Source organism: Hyla sarda, chromosome 3 (genome assembly GCF_029499605.1).
Source record: "Hyla sarda isolate aHylSar1 chromosome 3, aHylSar1.hap1, whole genome shotgun sequence".
NCBI classification, from domain to species: Eukaryota; Metazoa; Chordata; class Amphibia; order Anura; family Hylidae; genus Hyla; species Hyla sarda.
The window spans coordinates 338236647-338264495 of NC_079191.1; the positions used below are offsets into that span (position 1 = coordinate 338236647).

Here is a 27849-nt window from a genome sequence, read left to right on the forward strand (position 1 = left end):
ACCCTTAGGTAACACAGGGCATACTTTCTCGTCCTGGCATTAACCCTTCAGATGGCTTTTAAAAGGCAAGAAGGAAAAAATAAAAAGCAAAAATGAAAAATTCATGTGTCCAAATGACTAATGACAAATTAAAACTATTAAAAACACATACAAACACACACACTGTTCATTCTTCGCGTGTAATTGCTTTCCAATTATGCTGCAATGATCCCACAGTCTTTACAGAGCAGCAGAATCCCATTAAAAACAATGAGATTCTGCTGCAAGCGGAATTCTGCCTGTGGAATGTCTGCAGTGTGGACGACCACCTAAAGGGATACTCTAGTCTTATGTAAAGCCGCGATTTCACAAATGGCAAGGACATTTAACACAAAGTATATAAAATGTAGCTTATTCCAAAAGGAGAAAATGAACTGGCACTCCTATGATCTGTTCATCATATCCAATGTATGGCCCCTTAGATGGTAGATACACTATGACAAGTACTTGTATGATGGTGCAAAAAGACATCCAGCAATGATCCACAGTGGAGAAGAAATGAAAGGCTGCACTCACCATCTGTTTCATCTGTGCTTTATTTGGATTCCCAGCGAGCAGGTGCTTTCACAGGACAAGTGACATATGTTTCACACGCCTAGCGCATCATCTGGCTCCTACGTCAAACCCTATGCCAATGCTTCCTTAAATACCTCTAACACACACTTACCTGAGTGTTGATGGCGGTTCCGAGTCGTGCAGTTCTCAACTCTTTGCACCGTGTCCATGCCACAGGTGTGCAGCAATACCGGAAGCCGTCGGGTCACATGATCTGGCTCTCGTGTGCATCAGCCTGCCCCTCACTGAGGAGTACATTCCTCTCGCGTTGGGCTGCGCTGGCATCACTGCAACCAACGGAACGCCACAACACCGGGCAGCTTGGCATAGCACGTCCAGAGAATGCATTACCGTAATACATATAAAGAAACCGCAATGTGGAAAGGAAACTATAGGGAATAGACTAAAACATATACTTGTGAGACACTAGGACTGTATACAGTTATATAGATTACAAAATAGATACTTAATTGCTGCCAGGACTGCCACTGCCGCTTGCTATGCACCCCCATGTCGTGAATCCAAATAAAGCACAGATGAAACAGATGGTGAGTGCAGCCTTTCATTTCTTCTCAGTAGTAGAAATGAAGTCTCGGCACTCCCAAATAACTTGCAAATTATTTGTGTTTATTTCTTCTGTGGAAAATGTAGCTTATGTTTTATTTATAGTCACTTACCATTATTTTCATAGAGTAATCTGATTCATAACTATGAGTACTAATGTATGCATTCCACATGACGATTGATTTCCACAGGTTTTGATAACCGGACCGGCAGACACCCCGTATGCAAATGGGTGTTTTGAATTTGACATCTACTTTCCTCAAGATTACCCCAATTCACCTCCACTAGTGAATTTGGAGACAACAGGCGGGCACAGTGTCCGGTTTAATCCAAACCTTTACAACGATGGAAAGGTACAAGGATTTCCTTATTTTGGTTATGTTCTTAGTAACATAGGAGTGTAGTGTGTGTGTGTGTGTGTGTGTGTGTGTGTGTGTGTTATATTTATATATATATATATATATATATATATATATATATGTGTGTGTGTGTAAAAATGTGTGCGTATATATATATATATGTGTGTGTGTGTGTGTGTGTATATATAAAATATGTATGTGTGTGTGTAAAAATGTATGTGTGTGTGTATATGTGTGTGTGTTTGTATATATATATATGTGTATGTGTGTGTGTATATATATGTGTATGTGTGTGTGTATATATATGTGTATGTATGTGTGTATATATGTGCACATATGTGCATGTGTATGTATATGTAGTATATGTGTGTGTATGTATATGTAGTGTGTGTATGTAGCATGTGTGTGTATGTATATGTAGTGTATGTTTATGTAGAAATGTGTAAATGTGATTATGATATACAATAACCTTATAATGAACTAGCATTTAGAGTTTATTGGCGGTCTGGAGAGCAGCGTAGGCATTGACTAGGAGTTGTGTAATGTATTTATTTCATGTTCCCCAAGGGCTTGCTTTGATCAGTCCTATTCTTTGTAGTAAATAGCGGATTTCCAGTAGGCGTCACTGACTGAACAGCTTTACGCCCTATTTACAAAAAATATGTATACTTTTTATGCCATGACTAACCGGCTTTTGTAGTGTTTTTGGAGTTTTTCTGATGTTTTTTCTGGCTTTTTTAATGACCCTTTGACAGTTTTTTATTGCCTTCATGCGAGCACTCCATGGGTCCAATACGGAGCACCTGTGCAGATCACTGTTTTACTCTAATGTATACCTCCTGCTCAACCTGAGCTGTACCCATAACTAAATAGCTGCAGGCACAGCTCTGCCCACAAGGAGCACGGACTGTATACAGCATTATGCAGCGCTGTATACTGTACATCTGGCAGAGGTAAATAGTGATGCTATGCATCACTACTTACCTCCATAGATGTTGCCACTATAGTTTTTAGCAGCAAAAAAACGCCAAAGTATCAGCATGCTGCATTTTTGATGAACGCCAAGCTGTTCCAAAAGCAGGACAAAAAACACAGCGGGTTTGGCTTTTTATATTTCCCTGTTGTCTCCCAGCCAACATCTAGCTGCAGCATTTTTGCCACGAACGCTGTGTGGCGGTTGTGCTGTTTTGCTGGCCGTTTTTGCCCCAAAATAAGTGGTAAATGAGCGTTGGTGTAATGCTTTCACAGTGGCATGACACAATGCTAGTGTTCATCCGCAAATTGTTTTCCGCTAGGACATTGGATTCTATCAATGGTGTAGGCTTATCTATATGTAGGATAGAAGAGTAGAGGCGCTATTATTAGATAATAAAACACTCTGACATGCTTCATTAGGGTCATTGCACTGCAGACCAGAGAATGAATCTGCTATGTTATATAACAAGATTTTCTGCTCCTGACAGAAATCTTTCCTTCACACGCCACCAGCCCCCATCCCCCCAGTCACATATTCACGCACACACAAGCGTTTCCCAATGATGTGTAACATGGTATTTTCCACGTATTTTCTTCATTTATCTAGATTGAGCTGTCCAAATATAGCACCTGCAGCCCACTTGCTGACTATCTGCTTTCTCTTAAACCTTTCGACTGCTAATGCATTGTTCTGCTATATTTAGAAATGCCTCAACTGCCCCTAGCCGTGCTGCAACACCGAAGTCCCTCCATAACAGCAGGCCCTCACTTGTTTAACAAACCAATTAAAAATAGAGCTGGCAATGCATTTAATGTTCAGGTGACAGCTATCCAGGGATAAATTTCTTCGAAATCGTGCTGCTATTGCAGTTTATTATATCCATTCTCTGTCAGCTCCAGCAAGCTAAGGAAGGCATAATGGTAAAGGCTGTGCAGCTGCTAAAATAAGATAGTCAGGCATCTAGCACTTACTGGAAGTGGACTTTTTGGCTACATCAGATAGTATGTATGCCCGTTCCCCTAAATATATATATATATATATATATATATATACATATATATATATATATATATAATAAAATATATGAAATGTCTGACCCAAGAAGTATTGTGATTAAGTTATATTTAAATCTCTTTTTTTTTTATTTATTTTTTTACCAAGTTTGGGCCATATACTGTGAATTTCTGTTGACGTACACCATTTGTGTGCATTTTTATACACTATATATATATATATATATGTATATATATATATATATATGTATATATATATATATATATATATATATATATATATATATATATGTGGTCCTGCAAGAAAATGTAATTTGTACAATGCAAATAAGCAAGTTCAATATGCAACTGTGCTGCATAGGTTTCAAAGGGGTATTCCCAAGTGCAAGTTTATATGTAAAAATGTAGAGAGTGTCAAGTTAGTATTTTTGCAAATATATGTTTTTTCCAGTCTTGCCTGCATTTGCTGTAATGTTCTCTCCTTTGTCTTTTTTGTTGTCTGCTCATTGCCTAGGCTACCGGCCACCGATCAGGCCTAGAATCGATGGCTGGGCTGGTGACGTCATTGCGGTGCAGTTTAGGGCAGTTTAGCCAAGATAATACATCGGCTAGCGCATGTGCGCTGGCTCCCCCGAACAGCCACCTAATCTCCGTGTATAAATTGGCACTGACTGCTCCATGCCCTGGAGATGTCTGGGAGAAATTCAGAGTATACTTATTGTTCAAATGATACACATGTTCAGGCCAGCAGTGGTGACATCACTAGAGTGCTGCTGCTGGCTTGAAGCTTTAATAAAATAGGAAAATCACAGTACAGGGGAAAAGGAGGGAATTGGGGAAAAGCCCTTTAAGGGCATATTGGCTTGGTTTGTATGTGAGGTATGTATGGAAAAGGGATCCTGTAATCTGCCGCAACTTAAACCACACCATAAGCAAAGTACTACTTATTTTATTGCATCACAATAGACAAACATTAAATATGTTTATTGATGCCTGTGTTAAAGTGATCTGTGTTTTTTTTCTTTTTCTTTAGGTTTGTTTAAGCATACTTAACACTTGGCATGGGAGACCAGAGGAGAAATGGAATCCACAAACATCAAGTTTTTTGCAGGTATTTGTATCTAAAAGTATGAGCAGTGTTTGAGCATTTCTTTTTTTTCATTGTCTATGAAGTTCTGTACAGTGCTCCTACATATTTGTCAGACAAAAATATGCTGAGCACAAAAAGTACATTAATAAAAGGACACCAATGCAAACAATAATAGCCATTTGTGTGGGGCTGTCGTGTGGCCTCCTTAAAGGACAACTATAGTGGTACACATTTATATATGCCCATGCCCGGGCCTCAAAAACAAACAAAATAAACTCATACATACCTTCCTACGAGCCCCCGTTGGTCCGGCACAGGCCTCACGGCCCGGCAGCGCTGACGTCATTCCACTTCCTGGGGACGGAGGCGCCGCAGAGCCGTCGGCGTATCACCGGCCGCAGCGATGTCCCGCCCCGGTCTGTGATAGGCTGAGCCCACTGTCATGTAAGAAGCTCTGGCCGGCTTCTTACATGAAAGTGGGCTCAGCCTATCACAGGCCGGGGCGGGACATCGCTACGGCCGGTGATACGCCAACGGCTCTGCGGCGTCCCCGTTCCGAGGAAGTGGAATGACGTCAGCACTGCCGGACCGTGAGGCCTGTGCCGGACCAACGGGGGCTCGTAGGAAGGTATGTATGAGTTTATTTATTTTGTTTTTGAGGCCCGGGCATGGGCAAATATAAATGTGTACCACTACAGTTGTCCTTAAAGGCTATGTTCACACAATGGAATTCTGCACGGAGAGTTACATAAATTTCAACGAGATTTTGCTGTGCTGTTCACATAGCAGAATTTCCACGCTGAAAACATCTGACACACAAATTCAAATTCCAATATCCGCAAAAAAATAGACATGTCTATTCTTTCTCCAGACTCTGCACAGAAATGTTCTGCCGGTGCTCTGCTGTCAGGGGAATGTCCACATGGAGATTTTCCGTGTGGACATTCCCCTGTGTGAACAGAGCCTAAAAGGGTTTTCCAGGAATATACATTGATAGCCCATCCTTAGGAAAACAGTTTGTTAAATGGGCAAACCACAGCTCATCCATACATGTATCTGCAGCTGAGCCATAATAGTTGATCTGTGGGGATTTCTGGAGCCGGCATAATGGTATTGAGTCAGCTTCAATATTAAAGGGAGTTGTCATGGTGTGAGAAGTTTTGATTTTACATCAAAATAGGAGTGCAACTCATTCCTAGGAAATATCGGTGTAGACAGGCGGGGAAGATACAGAGGAGGAGGGGTAACCGGGACACAATGTTTTGTGCGCCTGCGCGCACTTACTCACGCCGGAACAGGAAGTTGTTCCGGTGTGAGGAAGTGCGCACAGGCGCACGAAACACTGTGTCCCAGTTACCCCTCCTCCTCTGTATCTTCCCCGCCTGTCTACACCGATATGCCGCTCTAAGAAAATAAAGATTTCCCTGCATGGTGAGTGCCGTCTTCCCGTCTCTTGTTTTTGTTCTATTTGCATCTGTCTTTATGGCATGAGCACCACCGCAAGCAGAGTTTTACCCAAGCTGTCAGTGTGTGACGAACGTACTCCCATACATCAGAGTTTACAGATAGAGTGCTGCAGTGCCGGAAGCACCCCTTCTGGATTCCAGTATTCATTCCTAGGAAAGCCTTCCTCTCTCTTTTGCTAGAATTTGTTCCTGTTTCAATAACAATAACTATAAATGTGTTATAAACTAGGCATAATGGAATTGCTGTATATGTTGTATTTTTTTGTAGCTGCGCCAAAGATACTGCTTAATTTTAAGATATTTTAGATCAATCTTAATGATCTCCTCAATGTAAAAATAAAGTAAAATATGCTGAAACCAAAAGGTTGTAATATACTTACCTTTTTCTGTTTTTCTCACATTGCAAGTCCCCATTCTTGTAAAAAAAAAAAAAAAAAAAAAACTGATAAACTCTTATAAAATGGAATTCACCTACATGTGAAGCCATTTCATGTAACTGCGACAACCAGTGAAGACTGGTCACCTGTGGTACTGGCCATCTTGGGCCATGTAATGTCACCATAGTTATGTATGGCTCAGTATGGAATATTGTCGATGCTCTGTGTCTTCACTCATCAACACTGTCTAGTGATGCATTGTACCTGCTTAGCTTGTCACTGACTGAGGCAGGGCACCACTGTGGACAGTAATTGGCTATACAGGGAGGTTCCTCTGGGGAATGCAATGCAGCGCAGACTGGAACACAGTATAATAAATATCACAGTACTTTGTAGCACAAGGCACGGTTCCTACACTTTATATTTCATACTACACTAACATACCAATAAAGCTACACATACCAATTAATAAGCAAAAGGCAAGGGTTGGAGGAAAAGAGAGAGACGGGAAAGATCACAGGCTGAAAGCTTCATTGAAAAATAAACGCCCATTTCCTTTTTGATCACCCATTGGTGTATCAGTCCACTTCCCTTCTTCACCAACATCCAGACTACCGATAATTCACACAGGCATACATAAACATGGGACAGTTTGTCTCGAATGGTCATCTCTGCCTGGTCTTTGTACCCACTGGTTACCTGCTCCCAAAAGTCTTGGCCTGCCCTGTAGCAAGTAACGATTGTTTACTAAGCCTTCAATTAAACATGTGACCCTTTGTCCAGCCCTTTAACCTCTTAATGACTGCCTATATGCCTTTTTACAGCACTCGGCAGTTATCGCGAAAAGAGTCAACACACCAGCTGATCCCTCTCTATATGAGGAGCGTGATAGCTGTATATTATATTGTCCAATCTTAGAAGTTTAAACCTCTGTATGCCACGGCATGCGGAGTGGGAAGTGACAGGTGCCACACTTGACACTGGTCCAATCTGCACCATCACGGCTTGCTGACCAATTACTATGGCAACCAGAGGCCTTCTGAAGGGAGACCTTCTAGTACAGTCTGCTTCAGGCAAAAATATGGCAGTGAACTGTATAAGCAATCAATCTATTGATCACTTATAAAAGTCCCCTTTTGGAACTTTAATTGTAAAATAAATATAATCCCTAATAATAAAATTTTTATATCACCGCATTTTTCCTATTTTTCTAATAATAGTTTAAACTCCGAAAAAAAAAAAATTTGTGATCCCATGTTGTAAATCGAAAAAAAAATGCCTCATGCAAGTGACTCATTTTTGATCACATCACATTCCAGAAAAAAATGTGATCAAGTCCCAATAATGCCAAAATGGTACAGTTAAAAATTACAAATCACTGTGCATTATACAGCTATGTACACGAAAAAGTAAAGAAGTTATAGGGTCTAGGATATAAATGACAAAAAGCCTTTATGCGTCAATGGGAAAAGCTACAAATATTTGCCTCAGACTTTTGGGACACATTAACAGATCCAAAGAATAGTCAGCGATCACCATAACAAGCTGCACCAACTTAGAAATGTTTCTCATAATATAGAAAGATTATTGTATCCACAGAGGGAGTGACTAGAACTATAGTTAATTGTATTAGTGCAAATGAAACCTATTATAGCAATATACTGATCACATTAACAAGAAATTACATATTCATACAGCAGTATCCCCCTTGGGATGGCACTTCTTCTTTCAAGCATATTAAACTTTATTTTTACATATATAGTAAAGCATTTATTTTACTAAAAGAACAAATGGATTTCTGTATATAACACTTATATGGATCCCTAGAAGAACTTTCTTTTTTTCATTCTATGCACTGGCTAAATGAAAGTCAGCAGGGCATAGACAAAGTATAAATCTGATAAATGATAATGTGGAAAGCCCCACACATGCATTGCTATATACTGCAAAGGAATTGGGCCCAAATGAATAATTTGTCAGCAATTGCTATTCCCTCATTTTAATAGAGCTTTAGTGTGTAGATCATGCTGGAACTTACAGCTGTCTATCCAGAAATCTGCTCATAATGATGACTTATACTCTCCCCCAAGCAATCTTTAAGAAGAGCTTATGATTTCAGCTGTCGTGCTCCAAGCTTGGATTCATTTGTTAAACCAGTGTATGAATTACATTCCTATAGTTTCCACATTCAAACTGTGTAGGTAATGCAAATTTCTGAGCAGACAGTGATGGTGCTGACAATTACTGTTAAAGGAACACAGACCTAGGCATGGACAGGTTACAGAGTCCAGGGCTAAAGGAGACCAGTCTACAGCTCTTCCTTGCCCATTGGAGGAATGTCACCTTATAATTTCCTTTATTTCCCAAGCAGTTGGGCATGATCTTACTGCTGGGTGCTACCTTCTAGTCAGAACTGATCTGAGGTCTCTCAAATAGACAGATTGGTGGAAAAAAAATCTTATTATAAATAGGGCTGCAATGATTAATCAATATCACCGATAAGAACTGATAAAGGAAATGTTAACTATTTCAATTATCCATTCATTGGCATTTTAATCAATTGTTGCGTCCTGACCTTCTACATTTACCAGAGTTAGCAGAGCTATCCTTACGCAATCCCGTAGCGGGCTGCAACTCTGGGCTTAAAAGCAAGAGCCACAAGAGGCCTCTGGCGGGGTTTGTGGAAGCGCAGCAGTCTAGGGTTTTGCGATCTGTTTCCATCGCAGAAGTTGCGTGCAAGTGGCACTGCTGGATCTGGTAAATGTAGAGGTCGGGGAAGCAGGGTGCTGCTGCAGAAATTAAAGGGTTCTGGGCTTCCTTGGCAATTGGAGAAAATACATGAGGATGAAGGGGGATGTGCAAGAAGGAAATAGGAGAGAGAGTTTACTTAGTGCTTGGTTGTAGCCGGTGTCATTTTGGAAGTTGCTGCTAATTTCTTCGAAATGAATTTTGTCTTGTTATAAAGGGGTTGTCCAGGCATATGGAGACAATTGCATGATGGGTGGTTGGGTGACCAAGTCAACCATTTTATGCCCAGTGAGTATCGTGTATGGTTTCCATTGACCCACCATGCAGTAACTACAGACAGTACCTTTATCTTCTTGGAGGACATACATGGTTGTGTTCACCAAGGGACATTGTGGCTTCATACAGCAGTAAGAAAACTGGGATAGGATGATGGACACTCTAGGACTGTTGCACAACACTTACTCTAGGGGTGTATAATATATAGGGTCTCACACCTTATTAGTGGATTAAAATGCATACACCTTATTAGTGGAATACATTGGAGTGTCCTAACACTGAATCTGAATTATTTGATCTGGATTATATTAGCGACACATCTCCCTGTGTAATGTAATGTGTGGCTGACAATCGTTGAAACTAAAGGGTAGCACATAATACAACCCTTACTTTGTTTAATGTCTGTTGCCATTGGTGGGGGGGGGGGGATTTAACAACCCTTACAAACAGAGAGAGACAGTAGACCTGCCAACTTTTCTTAAACCTGTTGAGTAGGTGGTAGGATGAACTGCTTCAAGAAAACAAAGACTTTTATTTATTTTTTTAAATTTTTTGGTGGGGTTAACGTTTGTTTTGCAAAATCATAGTAGTAAAGTTATGTTTTTATTTTTCAACTTTTGTTTTACACTGTAGGGCAGCCACTGATCATTTCTGTGCTGGATGGATTTTGTTTCCAACACAATAGATATTACCACTTGTTCCAACTAGTCAGCTGTGTGTTATATCAAATAAAGAATTATCATACCATATTTCTAAATTCAAAATGCTTAAAGGGGTACTCTGCCCCTAGACATTTTATCCCCTATCCTTAGGATAGGGAATACGATGTCTGATTGCAGGGGGTGCTGGCCTGGTGATCGCAGTGATCCCAGCGGCTGTACCCACTGCCATCAGACATTTTGTCCTCTCTCCTTAGGATAGAGGATAAGATGCCTAGGGATGGAGTACACCTTTAAAAGTAAAATTTGTGTCTGTCTCCCTCTCTACATCTTTCCTAGTCTCTAAAAAATTGCACCTTACTTCATGTGCCCACTGTAATCATTCTAGTATAAGCTGATCTCTCCCTGTTATGCAGGTATTGGTGTCTGTCCAGTCTCTTATCCTTGTATCTGAACCATACTTTAATGAGCCAGGATATGAGCGATCAAGAGGCACACCAAGTGGCACGCAAAGCTCCAGAGAATATGATGGGAACATCAGACAGGCCACAGTCAAGTGGGCCATGCTAGAACAAATTAGGAATCCTTCACCATGTTTTAAAGAGGTAAGTTCCAATGTTTTGTCGTGTACATTGTTGTGATTAAGCTTGTGCAGCAGTGGCCAATACCAATTCTTGTATATCTGTGCAGTTTCTCATCCCCTGATAGAACTACTGTGTCTTATATATAAAGGTAGCTATTGCTTTTTAGTGGTCAAAAAGGTTAGTGAATGTCACAGATTTGTAGCATATATTTCTGTGGATGTCTCATTCATCGAATTGCCATTTGTAGAAATCCATGCAAACACTGAAGAAGAAGAAGAGAAAAGCCCATCATCGCATGGTGTTAAAGTGTAAATTCATTGTTAAACAGCCAGGATCAGTTTTCTAGTGTCCTGACTGATAGTTCTGGAGGGTGGCTGCCAATCACAGTCATCCTGTAACATGTGATCGCACAGGCTGATCTTCTACACTGTGTACATCAGGATGGGAGATGGTGAGACTTTCTGCAACACATTAACATGTGCTAGCGGTTATAGTAATAAATAATGCCACTGGTATACTTCACTTTTCATTCTTGACTTTGAATGTTAAGCTAAGAAAATGCAGGCAAAAACTGCATTGTGAACACAACTTTATATTAGACCTTGTGCATAGAAACATTAAAGACTAATACCTGGTAAGAGAGGTTTACATTAACCTCTTAACAGCCAAGCTATCAGTTAAAAACATTGAAATACACCTGGCTGCCATGGTGGCATGCTGTCACATTTCAGGGGTGCCAAGTGTCACACCTCTACCCAACTAGATGCTGCAGCATCTGGGGGGTTAAATGGACTCAGCTCTATCTCTAATCCTGGATGTTGCAGTAGGAACCCAGTTATTGGCTAGTCGTGGTGATCACCACAGGAGCCAGGCTGGGTTCAGATTGACATACAGGTATGGAATTCCTTCCCTATTAATAGTGTGCATGTATGTCCTTCTCCATGAACGGGTTAAAATATTTTGGTGTGTACACAAGGCTTTGTTGAGGACAAATCTGCATTAATCAAGTTCAGTGTTATGACGTGAGGAGGAATGGGAATCATTGAAAGTTTACAATCAAGTACTTCAAGGAGAACAAATTAGATAGCTGTCAACTGAATGATCTTTCATCCAACATTTATCATCCCAGAGCAGCCCAAAAAATTCACATTTCACATACACCGCCAAACGTGCATGTTATTTTAATAGGAATAAAAGAGCAGCTGCCTTATACAGCTCTAGTGCCTCTTACTGTCCTTGGAAACAACAAAGGAGGTTTGGCTTTCCTCTGGGTCTACACTGCAACATAATAGGTAAAACTAGATGAACTGTCTGTCACTACACTACATGGCATATGAGTTTCTGTGAATGGTTTGTGTCATATGGGGTTGGATGCTGCATTTAGACTTTACACACTCTTTAAATATTTGTTGACATTTTCTACGAGTGCTCTTGATTTTTTTGGTTATGAACCCATAAAATGGGGATTGCACTAATGTGGTATAAAAATAAACACTGGAAGGTATTAAATGACCTTTAAGGTTAACTCAGTCAAGACTGAATTAGCAGAACCATTACATATGGCCCCAAGGCTGTACAGCACTCTCCAGAGTAGTTATATGGTGTAGAGGTAGCAGGAGAATGTTTGAAGCCCTTAGCAGTTAGCAAATAATTAAGTGTAAATGTGCTGAAAAGATTACAGAATTGTGACTTGTAACGCCGCTCTGCTTGTTGTCGTCAGCATGTAAATGAGGAGTGAGGAGGCCAGCACAGTCACGTCACTTTGTTTTGTCGCCATCTGTACTACCAGTTGTCTTAATAACTTGTACAAGTGCGACTGACACTCGGCCTCTCCCTTAGAAAGGTGGAGGAGTGAGATAAATCCAGATGGATATAGCCTGGTGGTAAGGCAATTGCTCACTGCAAGAAGATAATGACTTTTACAAAGTGCTTGTCTCTCCAGCTGCCTGCCTCTGTGAACTGGATTTGATGGGAATACATTTTGCTGAACGCAGAACCACAGGCTTCACGAGGCAGACATTAAATTACACTACATTTCCCAGAGGAAATATTCTTTGACTGTTGGATAACAATTTTATTTCACAAATAAATTTGTCAGGTTTTGTTATAATTCATACATTCAGAATAAAGGGACGTTACTATTTCTCTTATTACACTCTTATCTTATTACTCTTATCTCTGTATTACATAGTCACATTTTATCGTTTCCTAGAGTTCTTTCAGCTGACATCTTTATTTGCGGCTGTACACTCAATGATCTGCAAACCAACTTTCCTTATTGACTAACAGAAAGATGCTTTAACTCCACAAATACTTTATTTGTATGACAGTATATAAATCTTTACGGAATTGTATTAAAGGTGTGGACGGGTCACAAGAATGTAAAAGGTGAATAAAGTGCAGAGTAAATCACAGACTAATTATTTCTGACAAGTTTACTATTAAAGTAAAGCTCTGGTTTGGAGCATGTTTTTAAGAGTTGTACTAGAAGCTATTCCCTGTTCAACCCTGTATAGAGTTTGTATGTTTCTTCTGGGTAATATGGTTTTCTTCAGCACTCCAAAAACTACTGATGAATTAAATGGCTTCTTGTGAAATTGGATTTAGTTGAAAAGATAGTTACATAGTTCATAAGGTTGAAAAAAGACCAGAATCCATCAAGTTCAACCTGTATCCCTAATGAGTCCCTACTGAGTTGATCCAGAGGAAGGTAAAAAACCTCATACTAGAGGTTAAAATTATTTCCCGACTCCAAATATGGCAGTCAGAATAAATCCTTGGATCAACCTACTGTCCGTATAAATCTAGTATACATAACCTGTAATGTTATTACTCTCCAAAAATGCATCCAGACCCCTTTTTGAATTCTTTTACAGCGTCACCATGACCACCTCATCAGGCAGATAATTCCATAGTCTCACTGCTCTTACAGTGAAGAACCCCTGTCTGTGCTGGTGTAGAAACCTTCTTTCCTCAAGACGTAGAGGATGCCCCCTTGTTATGGATACAGTCTTGGGTATAAAGATCATGGGAGAGATCTCTGTACGGTCCCCTGATATATTTATACATAGTCATTAGGTCTCCCCTAAACCTTCTTTTTTCTAAACTAACCCCAGCTCTGATCATCTTTCTGGGTACTGTAGTACTCCCATTCCCCGTATTACCCTGGTTGCCCGCCTTTGAACCCTCTCCAGCTCCACTATATCTTTCTTGTACACTGGTGCCCAGTACTGTACACAGTATTCTATGTGTGGTCTGACCAGTGATTTGTACTGCGGTAGAATGATTTCCTTGTTGTGGGCATCTATGCCCCTATTGATGCACCCCATGATTTTATTTGCCTTGGCAGCAGCTGCCAGACACTCGTCACTACAGCTAAATTTACTATTAACTAAGACTCCTAAGTCCTTTTCCACATCAGTCGTCCCAAGTGTTTTCCCATTTAATACATAATCCCATCCCGGATTATTCTTCCCCATGTGCATTACCTTACATTTATCAGCGTTGAACCTCATCTGCCACTTCCCATCCCAAACCTCCTACCTATCCTGATCCATTTGTAACAGTACACTGTCCTCTATAGTGTTTACCACTTTACAGAGTTTAGTATCATGTGTAAACATCAAACACACAAGGGGTTCAAATATATAGTTCTAATTCAGAGTACCAATCGTGAAACACTGGGTAAAAAAAAAAAAACTAGTATAATATCCAGTGGTGATTTACAAAAAAATATGACCCCAATATACACTGCTCGCATGAATACTACAGAAAAAAAATCTATGGAGTCATTTGATAAAGATACAAAAAATATATATTTATTATTCACATTTTTAAAAACACATGGAGGTATTCCACAAGAGTGGGGGGGGGGGAGAACAACACCAAAAGTGTCACCCTTCAGACAAATATAACAGCATGTAACTTGTTCATGTTAGTCATGCTATATACAATTTAAGTACAGAGTATAGGCAAAGCTGCACCAATACGTACTTAAACATCAAGTACTAACGGGTCTCGGAGCAGAGTGACACCACCCAAACGCGGTGTTTCGGGATCAACCTATGTGCCAATGAACATTCTTCACTATTTTACCTTTTAAGTAACACCTGCAGATGCCCAGCTTATATCGGCGCATGTGAATGGACTCTTCCGGACTCCACTCTCTTCCGACGCTGCGTCACAGAGGGCCGGTCAGCTGACCGGACCGTTAATCAGCTGATCCAGGCAGGTAATCCGGCCCCTGTATTGATGCGTGCAGGGAGGAGCGGAGGCCGGCAGCCCGCACATGCACACTAGCCGAAAATTGGGACTTAGTCTGCATAGCGCTGTAAAAGTGCTGCGTGCATATAAAAAGTCTCCCCCAGGGCCGGCCCTCTTCCCATAAGGTGCATGCATAACTTACAATAGTATGTCAATAACATATAATTTATAATGAGCCATACATTTTTACAAGGTATATATAATACCATAGCAACATAATATACATACAGAGTTTAGTATCATCTGCAAAGATTGCTACTTTACTATTCAACCCCTCTTCAAGGTCATTAATGAATATATTAACTAGAATAGGACCCAAGACGGACCCCTGTGGTACCCCACTAGTAACAGTCACCCAACCAGAATAAATACCAGAAAAAACTAGACTAGACAAAATCTGTCTAGTTTTAACCTAGACTAGACAGTGCACCAGATTTTTTAAACTGACTGGGGCTTTTTGAATATCGGATGCATCTTCAAAATTAGGTTGGCCATGTTGCCTCACTTTAAAGCCAAAAAGTAGCAAATTTTTTTTTGAGCATGTAAGCCATGCCCCTTTTACTGAAGCCTTGTGCACTTTTCATTAAAGGAGTACTCCGGAGCGCTGGTACTTAAAAAAAAAAAAAAAAAAAAAAAAAAAAGTTTACCTCATCTGATAGCTATTTTAAAGACCTTTCCAATGATACCTCATTTGTCAAATTTGGCCCAGCCATTCTCTTGTAATTGCCACCTGTAGCAGTAAGCAGCCATGTCATAAAGACTACATTTCCCATGACTCCCTGCGCCAGCTTCCTGTTAGCTGCTGCTCTCTCCCCCTCCTCTCCCCCCCCCCCCCCCCCCAGGAAATTATAATAAAGTAACGCCCACAGCTCCTTCCATGTGCCCACTAGCACAGTGTTTCCTAACCTGGGTGCCTCCAGCTGTTTCAAAACTACAACTCCCAGCATGCACTTTGATAATCCTAGTGATGTCCCCAGCAGTGGCGTTGCTAGGTTTGGTGTCACCCGGTGCGGTAGAAAATGGTGTCACCCCATACCCCCTCAGTAAGTTTTTAGCCTGTTGTGACAGACATCACTGGTGTAGCGCATTGTAAGAAATTCCAGTATAATAATCAGATATACCAGTTGCCACAGAATGGGAAAGTGTTAGGGTATGTTTACACTGAGGAATTGGAGAGGAATTTCCACGAGTAATCTGCTTGCTTTTTCCTCTCCAAATCATTCAGCAGTGAAATCCCCATAGAGTTGTACAGAATTTCTGCCCCTCAGTTCACACTGAGGAATTTCCTCAAGCAGAATTCTGACGAGGAAGTCTGTTCCGCTTGAAGAAAGAACATGTTCTTTCTTTCAGGCGGAATCAGCGTCGTTCTCCCATAGAGATCAATGTTATATATTTTTTTTCGGTCAGAAGCATTTCCACGTGGAATTCGCGCGAAATTTCCGCATGAAAAAAAAAAAATTTTATGAATAGAAATACTTGATACTCCTCCTCCGCATGAAACCTGCATTTCCGCGTGGAATTCCGCGCGTTCTTGTGGAAAAGTAACAATATTTTGAGGCAGAAAATTTCTGCTTGATTTCCGCTCCAATTCCTCAGTGTGAACATACCCTTAAAGAAGTTTTCACCATTTAAATATACAGCTCCCAGAATTAAAGGGGTACTCCACTGGAAACATTTACTTTTATATCAACTGGTGCCAGAAAGTTAAACAGATTTTTAATTTACTTCTATTTAAAATCTTAATCCTTACAGTACTTATAAGCTGTTATATTCTCCACAGGAAGTTGTGTAGTTCTTTCTAGTCTGTCCACAGTGCTCTGTCTGTCCATGTTAGGAACTGTCCAGAGCAGGATAGGTTTGCAATGGGGATTTGCTCCTACTATGGACAGTTCTGTGGTCAGACAGAAAATAATTTAAAAAAGAATTTCCTGTGAATCACTTATACAGCAGCTAATAAGTACTGGAAGGATTAAGATTTTTAAGTAGAAGTAATTTATAAATCTGTTTAACTTTTTAGCACCAGTTGATAAAAAAAATGTTTTCCAGTAGAGTACCCCTTTATTCAGTAGTAAGGTTATGCTGGGAGTTGTAGTTTCACTCACCATAACTGTAGAACTTACAAGTGACTACAGCTCTGATAGGACATAGAGAGGAGAATGTACAATGATATCAGTGACTACAGGCGACGTCTTCTCTATAGTCTTCCCTTATCTAATTCAGATGGTACATACCACCGGGTCCAGCTAAAACTTCTGTCTGTAGAATGTGACGCCTAGATGACTCCTTACTATGTCAGCGCATTCTCATCCGCTATATGAAAACAAGTAGTATTATAAACCTGCCAGACACTGTATCCTCTAAATATAATACTACTATACACTACACTCTTTGATTATAAACCTTCCATACACCATACCCACTGAATATAATAATACCACACACTGTACATTCTGAATATAATACCAACACATACTGTACACTCTGAATATAAATCTGCCACATACTGTACCCTCCGAATATAAATCTGGTGGTGTTGCTAGTGGATGATGGGGGGAGGAGCACCCACATCATCCACCATTAGGATCTGCTGATGGAGGTGCTGCTGCTGGGGGGGGGTTGCTGGTGGATGATGAGGGTGCTACTGCCAGGGGGGGAGCATTAGGTAGGCAGCAGTTCCCCCACTTAAGGTAGGTAGCAGTTCCCCCACATTAGGTAGGTAGCAGTTTCCCCACATTAGGTAGTATAGATTCCCCACATTTGGTACCAGTTACCCCACATGAGGTAGTAATTTCCCCGCATTAGGTAGCACAGATTCCCCACATTAGGTAGCAGTTTCCCCACATTAGGTAGCACAGATTCCACACATTAGGTAGCAGTTTCCCCACATTAGGTAGCACAGATTCCCCACATTTGTTAGCAGTTTCACCACATTCGGTAGCACAGATTCCACACATTAGATAGCAGGTTTCCCACATTAGGTAGCAGGCACACACGCACACACACAAACAGTCACACACACACACAGACACACACACACACAGAGAGAGAGTGATACAGACACACACTCACCCATCCAGCGCAGTGCTCCTTCTCTCCGGGCGCTCTGCGAGTGACGTCACGTCCTCCTGCGCGGCCCTGCGGAGGCACGTCGGGCCAGCGCAACAAAAGACGTGGGGGCGCAGGCCGGTTCACTGTGCAGGTGACGGGGGGGGGTATGGTCCTACTAGTACGGAGACAGCGCAAGTGAGGGCGGGGGGGGGGGTGCTATTACAGAGACAGCGCAAGTGATGACGGGGGGGTGCTATTACAGAGACAGCGCATGTGATGACGGGGGGGTGCTAGTGCAGAAACAGCACAAGTAATGACGGGGGGGGTGCTGCTAGTACGGAGTCAGCGCAACTGAGGTCCGGGGGCGTACCTGGTGTCACCCCCATCAGGATGGGGTCACCCAGTGCGGGCCGCACCCCAGTCGCAACGCCACTGGTCCCCAGCCCTGCGATTCCATTTTGGATGCTAATAACATTCTGAGGTTTTGATTGGTGAGGGAGTTTTGACCATGCATTTCACTTCATTTATATGATCTGTAGTTATCTAGGCCATGATACCAGAACTCAAGGGGGCCATTTATCAGTGCGCCTAGCAAAAACATATAAAAATGTACCTTTGAGCAAGCACCCACATTTTTTTTTATATATATAAACGTTCCGTGCCACATTCATCATGTGGGCAGAGTTTGAGGTGGGGGCATGGTTTCACACACCAAATTCACTACAGTTTACACTTGCTAGCAGCTAACTGTAGTTGAAATCTCCCCAGCTCAGAGCAGACAGCAGTGCATGATGAATCAATTTAGATAAATCCCCCCAAAGAGTTCCTTTGCTGCATGTTCTGCTCCCAAACGCCGTAACATTAGCCTGGCTTTTATCCCTTCTCTACAGAGGGGTGGCTGTAGCATTGAGTATCATTTTTATAGGTCTGTTAAACAGCTAATATACTTGTCATTTATTTTGGATTTTGGCCTTCTGTTTTTGTCTAAAGCAATAAGTATGCATGATGCTGCTTTACCCCCCCCCGCCCCCCACTCTTATCTGAATGTTTTACAGCCGTCTTCACAATCTGTTTTTGTTCCTACCAACTTATATGTAAATGTGGTAGTAGGGAACATAAGATTTGTTGCATGTGATGGGCATGACAAAGCGGCCACGCTGTATGTTCTTCTATTTTACGATTCAGATTAAGATAACAGGCCTGTGCTTTTATTTATACGCTCTGCCTATAGTAAATGTTAGTAATTATGCCACCACCAAAGTTAGTTTGACATCGGCAATAAATTTTCCTGGGCAATTTCACATGTGTAATTGAGTGTAAAGGTGCGAGAGTGTCACAAGTCCCAGGTTTATATCTTCCCTCAGGTATAATTGATAACTTCTTGCCCCTCTTCCAAGAAAGAGCTCAACTAAGAAAATTGAAATATGAAATATTACCTCCCAGTTTAAGAATAAAATGAATGTTAAGCTTGTTAGAATAGTATGACCAGCTGAGGCAAAAAATTGCCCTTTTCTCACTCCACATGGCCTGTCAAAGAGTGGGGAGGGGGAGAACGAGGGCTGATTTATAATCCTCCAACAGAAATGTTGGGTAATTGAAGTAATTTCTTCTGAACTTATTAGTGACTTGCATATTTCTCTATAATGGATATATATATATATATATATATATATATATGTATGTGTGTATATATATGTATGTATGTGTGTATATATATATATATATATATATATATATATATAAATATATATATATATATATATATATATATTTATATATTTATATATTTGTGAGATATAACCTGTGTCTTCTACTTGTGAGCTTAGATTTGCTTTGGACTTGATAAAGGGAGGAATCCCGAAAGCTTCTCTACAAAATGCTGTTAGTCCAATAAAAAAGGTATTACAAGATACTGCAACATTTTATGATTTGGATCTACATCACTGGACTAATACGGCTAATCAAATTTACTCTATAATGGATATAATGACTTATCACTAGCATAACAATTACAGATAATAGTCCAAAGCAGTTGGGCGAACTGATAATGGCATCCTAAAAACCGCCAATAAAATATAATAAAGCAAAGCCTCTGCAAATATGATGTGTTCCTGGGGATGGGTCAGTGTTTATAATATCTTATCCTTTATCATTCCAACTAGCGGAGAGAAAAGGTTTAATCTGGTTTTCAGGTTTAGAAAGCAAATTATGGTGGCTCAGTGGATGGGTAGTGTTGCCTTACAGCACTGAGTTAAAGTCCAACCAAGTGCAACATCTGCATGGAGTTCTTTGCTTCTCCCAGGTTCCCTGGATTTCCACCAGGTACTCCAGTTTCCTCCTATGCTCCAGAAATATTCTCTACTAGCTGAGTACCCGGCATTGCCCGGTTTTTCTACCTAATCCTTGTGGGGGAGGAAAAGCAACAAAGGAGGAAGCTTTTGTCCTCATATCCCATCCTCAAATCCTGACCCCATATCCTGACCTCATATTCCATCCTAATATCCCGACTTCATACACGACCTTGTGTCCCGTCCCCATATCCCGACCTCATATCTAATCCTCATCTCCCATCCTCCGGTGGGGCTGAGTTGTGATGAAGATATTGTAAGCTGAAAATTTAAGGGGTGTGGCTTAAAGGGTGGGCATGTATTTGCAGGATGGAGCATGAAATGCTGGGAGGGTGTGGCCTGCCAGCCGGATTGACGCATTCACCATGAGATGCAGAGCTAAGCTTGTAGAGTAAGGTACCAGAAGTCCTATATACTTGCATGGGACTTGAAACAAAAACCCCATCCTTCACATATGGGGGAAGGTTAGGGTTAATTTAACTATTTTATATTTTTATTTGACAAATAAGTAACATGTGACCAAGTATTATTGAAATATCTCCACCCATAGATTTAAATAGGACTTTAAAGAAAAACCCCGACCCTCGCAAATGAGGGTAGGTTTTGGGTTAAATTAACTATCCTATATTTTTAGTGGACATATAAGTAGCATGTGACCAAGTATTATCGAAATATCTGCAGCTGTTTGGAAGTTATGCAGTAACATATATTTTCCATAGACTTGTATGGGACTTTAAACAAAAACCCCAACCCTGGTGGATGGGGGAGGGTAGCAAGGGTTAAATCACCTATCCTATGTTTGTTGTTTACATAACAAAGTAATGAGTACCAAGTTTCATGTTAATGTCTTCAGCTGTTTTGGAAGTGATGCTGGAACACACACACACACCACACACACACACACACACCACACACACACACACCACACACACACACACACACACACCACACACACACACACCACACACACACACACCACACACACACACACCACACACACCACACACACCACACACACACACACACCACACACACACCACACACACACCACACACACACCACACACACACCACACACACCACACACACACACACACCACACACACACCACACACACACCACACACACACCACACACACCACACACACCACACACACACCACACACACACCACACACACACCACACACACACCACACACACACCACACACACACACCACACACACACACACACACACACACCACACACACACACACCACACACACACACACACACACCACACACACCACACCACACACACACACCACACCACACACACACACCACACACACCACACACACCACACACACACACCACACACCCACACACACCCACACACCCACACACCCACACACACACACACACACACCACACACACACACCACACACACCACACACACACACACACACACCACACACACCACACACACACCACACACACACCACACACACCACACACACACCACACACACACACACACACACACACCACACACACACACACACACACACACACACCACACACACACACCACACACACACCACACACACACACCACACACACACACCACACACACACCACACACACACACCACACACACACACCCCACACACACCCACCCACACACACCCACACACACACCACACACACAAATTTTATATATATATAGATTTGAAATTTCGATTGTGAGCCCTAATACATTGAGTGATGACATTCTTTGCCCAGCCCTTGCAGAATGTTAATTTCTGTAGCACCACATTGTATTTGTATCGCCAAGCTATTACCTGGTGGTAACTAGATACTATTCCGTTATCCTTCACTTGGAAGAGGTAGTACAATTTCTTTGAAAGCAGAGATCTTAAAAAATAAGCAATTTAAACACAAAAAGAATTAGAAAGTTGTGAAGGTTTCTGTTATATAAAGGCTGACTCTAGAACATCATCATATATAAATGATATCATCTGCTTATAGTTAATATGTTCTCCCAGTCTAAGTATTGGTTTCACCTCACTATGAGAACACATCACACTGTTTATGAATTGGGTCCTATTGTGTGTTTGTGTCTCTGTTACAGAAATAGGAAAATTGGATTCCTATTCCCATAGGAAATTCCCAAAGACTGATGTGGTTGATTTTGATGGTTGCAGAGCCTCTATCATATTAAATCACGTTTGTCTTACGAACATACAAAATACCTCTCTGTTGTGATCTGTATTCTATCTGCAGACTTAGGATTGATCACTTACTATGTGTAGCTGGGATGCACATCCCAAGGGTACGTGTGCACATGCACTGCAATGATACACTTTACCAGTGTGACAGTCCATTCAGGCCATGATGACCGTAAATGCAGCAGTCTAATGTCTTTCTCTGGAGATAAGAGGAGGCTCAGTTTACAGATATTTGCTCGTTCTCTTCATCCTGCTTCCCGCAATCACACAACCCTTCTATTTTACCTCACTTGTCTGACTTTGAAAAGGGCACACATTTATTCCAGGGATCTAAAAATAAGAAGTCTCTCCTCTGTTTTATGTCCAGAATAATTATAAGGGTCACTACTCAGACATGCTTTTCTGTTTTATTAGTACACACAGCCAAGGAGAGAACATGTCTAGGTTGTTTCTCTGATATTTACAGGTCTGTTAATACTGTCTCCAGTGCTCCTTGTCACTGATTTAAATTCTTTGTACAGGATAGAGGTGACCTCTGATGTACATCAAGGGAGGTTACACCAAAATCTTGCACATTGATTGGTTCCAAAAACATCCTACATTTTTTACAGTTAGTATAGCAGAAAGTTTAGGAAAAAAGACTGCGTAAGGGGGTTCAGACAAGAATGCACAGTACAGAGACCTTTTTAGTGCTCTTCTTATAACTAGGCTGGTTCCAAGGGGCATTCTCTACATCTAGTGGGAAGGTTTCACCATAATCACAGACAGTGAGACTATGGAGATCTCTGCCACACAATGTTGTGCTAGTTTATTTGGTGAATATGTTCAAGAGGGGCCTAGATGGCTTTAAAAAAAATATATAGTGGTATTGCAGCACTACTTATCCATCCTCCAAGTGCTTTAGATAGATTAAGCTCATCTGTTTAGAACAGGCAATGGTATTTTAAAGTAAAGCCTCAATAGAAGATGACAAACATTTAGATGGAAATAAAAAGGCTAATAAAAATTAACATAAGTTAAAAAAAATATAATATGAAATGCTTGGCAGTACACTGGGAGCTTAAAGGGGTCATTCCAGGATTTTTTTTTTTTTTATTTGACTATGCTACAGGGGCTGTGAAGTTAGTGTAGTTCATAATATAGTGTCTGTACCTGTGTGTGACGGTTTTCTCACAATTCTTCTGTGATTTTCACCCCAATATTTGTTTACCAGCATACAAAATGACTGTTGTCTCAGATTTTTCCCAGCTTGCAATGGGCCCGAGACCTGACTCACTAGTCAGCTGATGACAGGGAGCATGTCTGCTTCAATGGGTGGAGCGATCAATCTGCAACTAATGCAACAGCTGTAGGCACCCTGATTGAAAACTACAGGTCTTTTGTTTCAATGGGTGGGGTGGCTGATGTGTGAGAGGGAGGAAAATGGCATTGTGGGATTTGTAGTCAAAAAAACATACAAGTTCACAAAAAGCTAGCCACAGTGTTATGGTAATCTCATGACAGTCATTTAACCCCAAAACAAGCGCAGATCCTTCCTAAGCATGTCCATTACTGTCAGGTACGTACTAAAATCATCTTATGGTGGATAACCCCTTTAAGAACACATAGGAATAGGGCTTGGCGGAAAATGGTGATTCAACAAATATTTTTAAAAGTATTCTGAATGCCAGATTTGGAGTCTACATCAAAGTTTTTGTTTTTTTGTGCTTTACTTTGGATCAGCACAGTAGGGTTATAGGTTGAATTTTATCCTTTTTATTTTTATTTTTTTAAAGGGTACCTCTCATCAAATAAACTTTTGATATATTTTAGATTAATGAATGTTGAATAACTTTCCAATAGCATGTTAATGAAAAATATGCTTCTTTCTATTGTATTTTTCCCGATCAGTCCTGTCAGCAAGCATTTCTGACTCATGCTGGAGTCCTAAACACTCAGAGCTGCCAGCCTGCTTTGTTCACAGCCAAACAGGCTTTGAACAAAACAGGCTGGCAGCTCTGAGTGTTCTCCTTTGTGAACAAAGCAGACTGGCAGCTCGTAGTGTTTAGGACTCCAGCATGAGTCTGAAATGCTTGCTGCCAGGACTGGTAGGGAGACCCCTAGTGGTCATTTCTTCAAAGTGGAAAATTAAATAGAAAGAAGCATATTTTTTAATAACATGCACTTGTAAAGTTATTCTGCATACATTAATCTATAATATATCAAAAGTTTTTTTGATGAGAGGTACCCTTTAATCAACTATATATGTAACCTAAGTAAAGCTGAGTTTGCTGGAATCTTAATAGTATACTCACACAATTTCTTCATTCTGCCCTTACTTAAATGTGTTACAGCCTTTATTTGACCAGTCCGAACCCCCAGGTCTTGATGATACTTTTTATTCTGCTGATTTATTCTGTGCCTATTAACGGCAATAATTAATAATACGTTCTAAAACTCTGAGTTCACACTGAACTTGTAAAAAAAAAAAAAAATAATTATAATAATAATATAAAATAAAGATTTCTAAAGTTTCTGTTAGACCACAACCATGCACACCCAGCATGTCTGTTAGTGACTGCATTTTGGTCCATTTCCATAATGTATACTTTCAGCAGACCATTTGGATTTTGGAGGTATATGTATCAGGAAATAGACCAAATATAGTCAATAGTAGGCTTCATTCAGTCCATTAAAATAAGTGGATGAGTCACAGGATACGTCTAGACTGCATCTATAGTAGACCACCCTCCTGGATTAGCATGATGCTGACAACAGAGAGTAATATTCCATATCCTCCTGAGCAAAAGTCATACAACTGAAAGAAAACCGCAAATCAGTAAGGACACCGTGGTCTCTGCAGCCATTGGGTTGTTTTTCTTCTTGTTGTTTATTGTGGATATTTAGCTCAGACTTTACATTCCAGTCATGCTCTTGTGTATCGGAGCAGAGGTTGCAGTGTTTTTCAATGTTCCAGGTTAATGGGATGGTTTTCATGGCACAGACTTCAGCCTTCCTGCCAGAGACGCACTGCAATGGAATAGACTTTAATTTTTTATCTCTTCCTTTATCCCTCCTCGTAAAATGAAGCAGGCACGCCATTAATTATAGCCACGATCGTGTAATTGTTTTCATTGTGAGCCGTCAGCTTGTGTCAGGGGTGAAGATGTGAGAATCTGTTCTTTCCGTAAACAAGTATCCCACAGCTTTAATTGGTACTGTGATGGCAGAACGAGGCGCTAAGGTGGTGGCTGCCGACTGCTTAGACCATTCACATTTTATTGTGAGCTTTTAAGGAGGAAATGAATATTGATAGAAAGTTTCTCTATCGTTTAAACTAGAATTCTTTTTTCTGTTTGAGGTAATCTTTCGCCGAGCTAAGAGAATTGCAGTTCAATTTGGCGTTTTTGTGGCATGTGTAGTAGGATTAACATTTAACTGGGAAAAAACAGGCTTCTCTGTATGTAACTTCATGTGTCCATCACCACATAGCTTTGTGCGTTATGTGGTTTATGCATGCATTGGTTTAGTAGGATTATGTGCATATGGGTAGCATTAGGCTTTGACAAATGACCAATCTTACTATGTAGTTCTCTCTAAGGTTGGATTTATTTACAGATTTTACTACAGTTTTATCAGATAACTCTAATATTTTCTTGAATATCGCAGGTAATTCATAAACACTTTTACTTGAAGCGAGCGGAGATCATGGCCCAGTGTGAGGACTGGATAGTAGATATTCAGCAGTTCAGCAGCGACAAACGTGTCGGTAGGACGATGTCTCACCATGCAGCGGCTTTAAAGGTAAACTGTTTAAATCCATAGTTGCTTACCATCCTTGTCAGAACTATAATAAATCGATTTGCTATGTTGTACAACCAAAAGCGAAACCCCAGTCGTCCAAGTGGATTTACATTAAGGACTTGCGCAAGTCATTCTTAGGATGTGCTGATCATGTAATGGGAAATACTATCACCTGTTGAGGCCAGGACATCCCTGGGGCTCCTCGTGAGTACATTCTGCGTACACAGCAACTTCCATGCAGCACTGTGCTTTGTGGCTCTTGAGAGAACAATTTATAACAATGACATGCTGACCATACTTTTCCTTTCTGCTTTGTGTGCAGCGACATACGGCACAGCTCCGAGAAGAGCTCTTAAAGCTCCAGTGCCCTGAAGGCTTGGACCCAGATGCTGATGAGTCTACGGAAAAATGCCTTGCCACAGCAAGCTGCGAGGAGACTTCATTGCACGAACAGGTCAAACCCAGCAGCAGTAAAGACAACCCTGGTGACTTCAAATTTTAAGCTGCATTGGCATGGACTTTTACACACACAGGCTTTGAAGCACAGCCAAATATGTCCATATTTGTATGTAAGAAGCTAATTATGTAATAGTTAATGAAGCTAAAACTATTCTATGCCCTTAAGGTTATACAGATTAATTCAAGATGATCTTTTACCTGTAAAAGAGTGTAAACTTTTTTTTTTTGTGCTTTTATTTTTCAATTGTGAGAACCACTGATTGGTATGTTTAGCAAATGTAAACAAGAAACTGGTGAAATCACTGAAATAAGGGAAATGTTCCTTACGAAAGAATGTTTACTGAATGTTTTTTTTTTTGTTGTTGCTTTTTTTTTTTTTCTTTTTTTTTTACAGATAGATTGAGGGCGTTGTAACAAAGAATATATATTGGTCATTCTTATTACTATAACTATTTAAAGTCTGCAAATTTTCACAGAATTTGATAGGTTTTGGCCATACCTTCATTCTCATTTTTTTGATTTCTACAGAAAACTCTTGCATTCTTCAATAAACTTTAAACAGACCTGCTCCCTAGTAAATAAATTACTGGTACATTTTTCTTTTTTTAAAGAATAAATCTACTATGGAAAAGACCCTAGAACTGGAGACTTGCTCTTGTTGGACTGAATTTATCACAGTCTGTTTCATTTGATGCACACGAAATAAACGGACATGGTTTTACCTTCAGCTCCTGCTCAATTCTAAATACATCCATTTTATTTTGTTTTTGGTTTATGTTAGTGTGTCTCCGGATGAGCCAGACTTATTACTGGCTGTGGTTCTATGCTTCACTAATAAATATTACAAATTTGCTGTCACCTTATTAAGAGGACAAGGGGTATAAAAAGTATACACGGTAAAAGCAGAGGCTTTACACTATGATGCAAATACATGAAAATGCAAGTTATGTTTTCTGGCGATTGGAGATAGGTAAGATTTACGGTAACCTTAGACATCTTCGTATACTTTTGTTTTGTTGGACTAGAATCTAAA

The 27849-nt window shown here is 40.6% G+C and overlaps 1 protein-coding gene across 7 annotated transcripts in view; it reads left to right on the top strand.

Annotated features, from left to right (window-relative positions):
* The window catches only part of BIRC6 (baculoviral IAP repeat containing 6), a 338837-nt gene extending 311193 nt beyond the window's left edge, over positions 1-27644 (top strand). For 5 of the 7 annotated variants that reach the window (XM_056567396.1, XM_056567399.1, XM_056567401.1 and 2 more), the window contains 5 exons: positions 1350-1511; positions 4540-4617; positions 10539-10727; positions 26223-26357; positions 26680-27643. In XM_056567396.1, the coding sequence (XP_056423371.1) occupies positions 1350-1511; positions 4540-4617; positions 10539-10727; positions 26223-26357; positions 26680-26859 (744 nt within the window). In that variant the 3' untranslated portion in view covers positions 26860-27643. Of the gene's footprint in view, positions 1-1349; positions 1512-4539; positions 4618-10533; positions 10728-26222; positions 26358-26679 lie in introns of those variants that run through there. The other 2 variants (XM_056567397.1, XM_056567403.1) reach the window with 2 other exon arrangements.
* Positions 27645-27849: the final 205 nt, after the last annotated feature.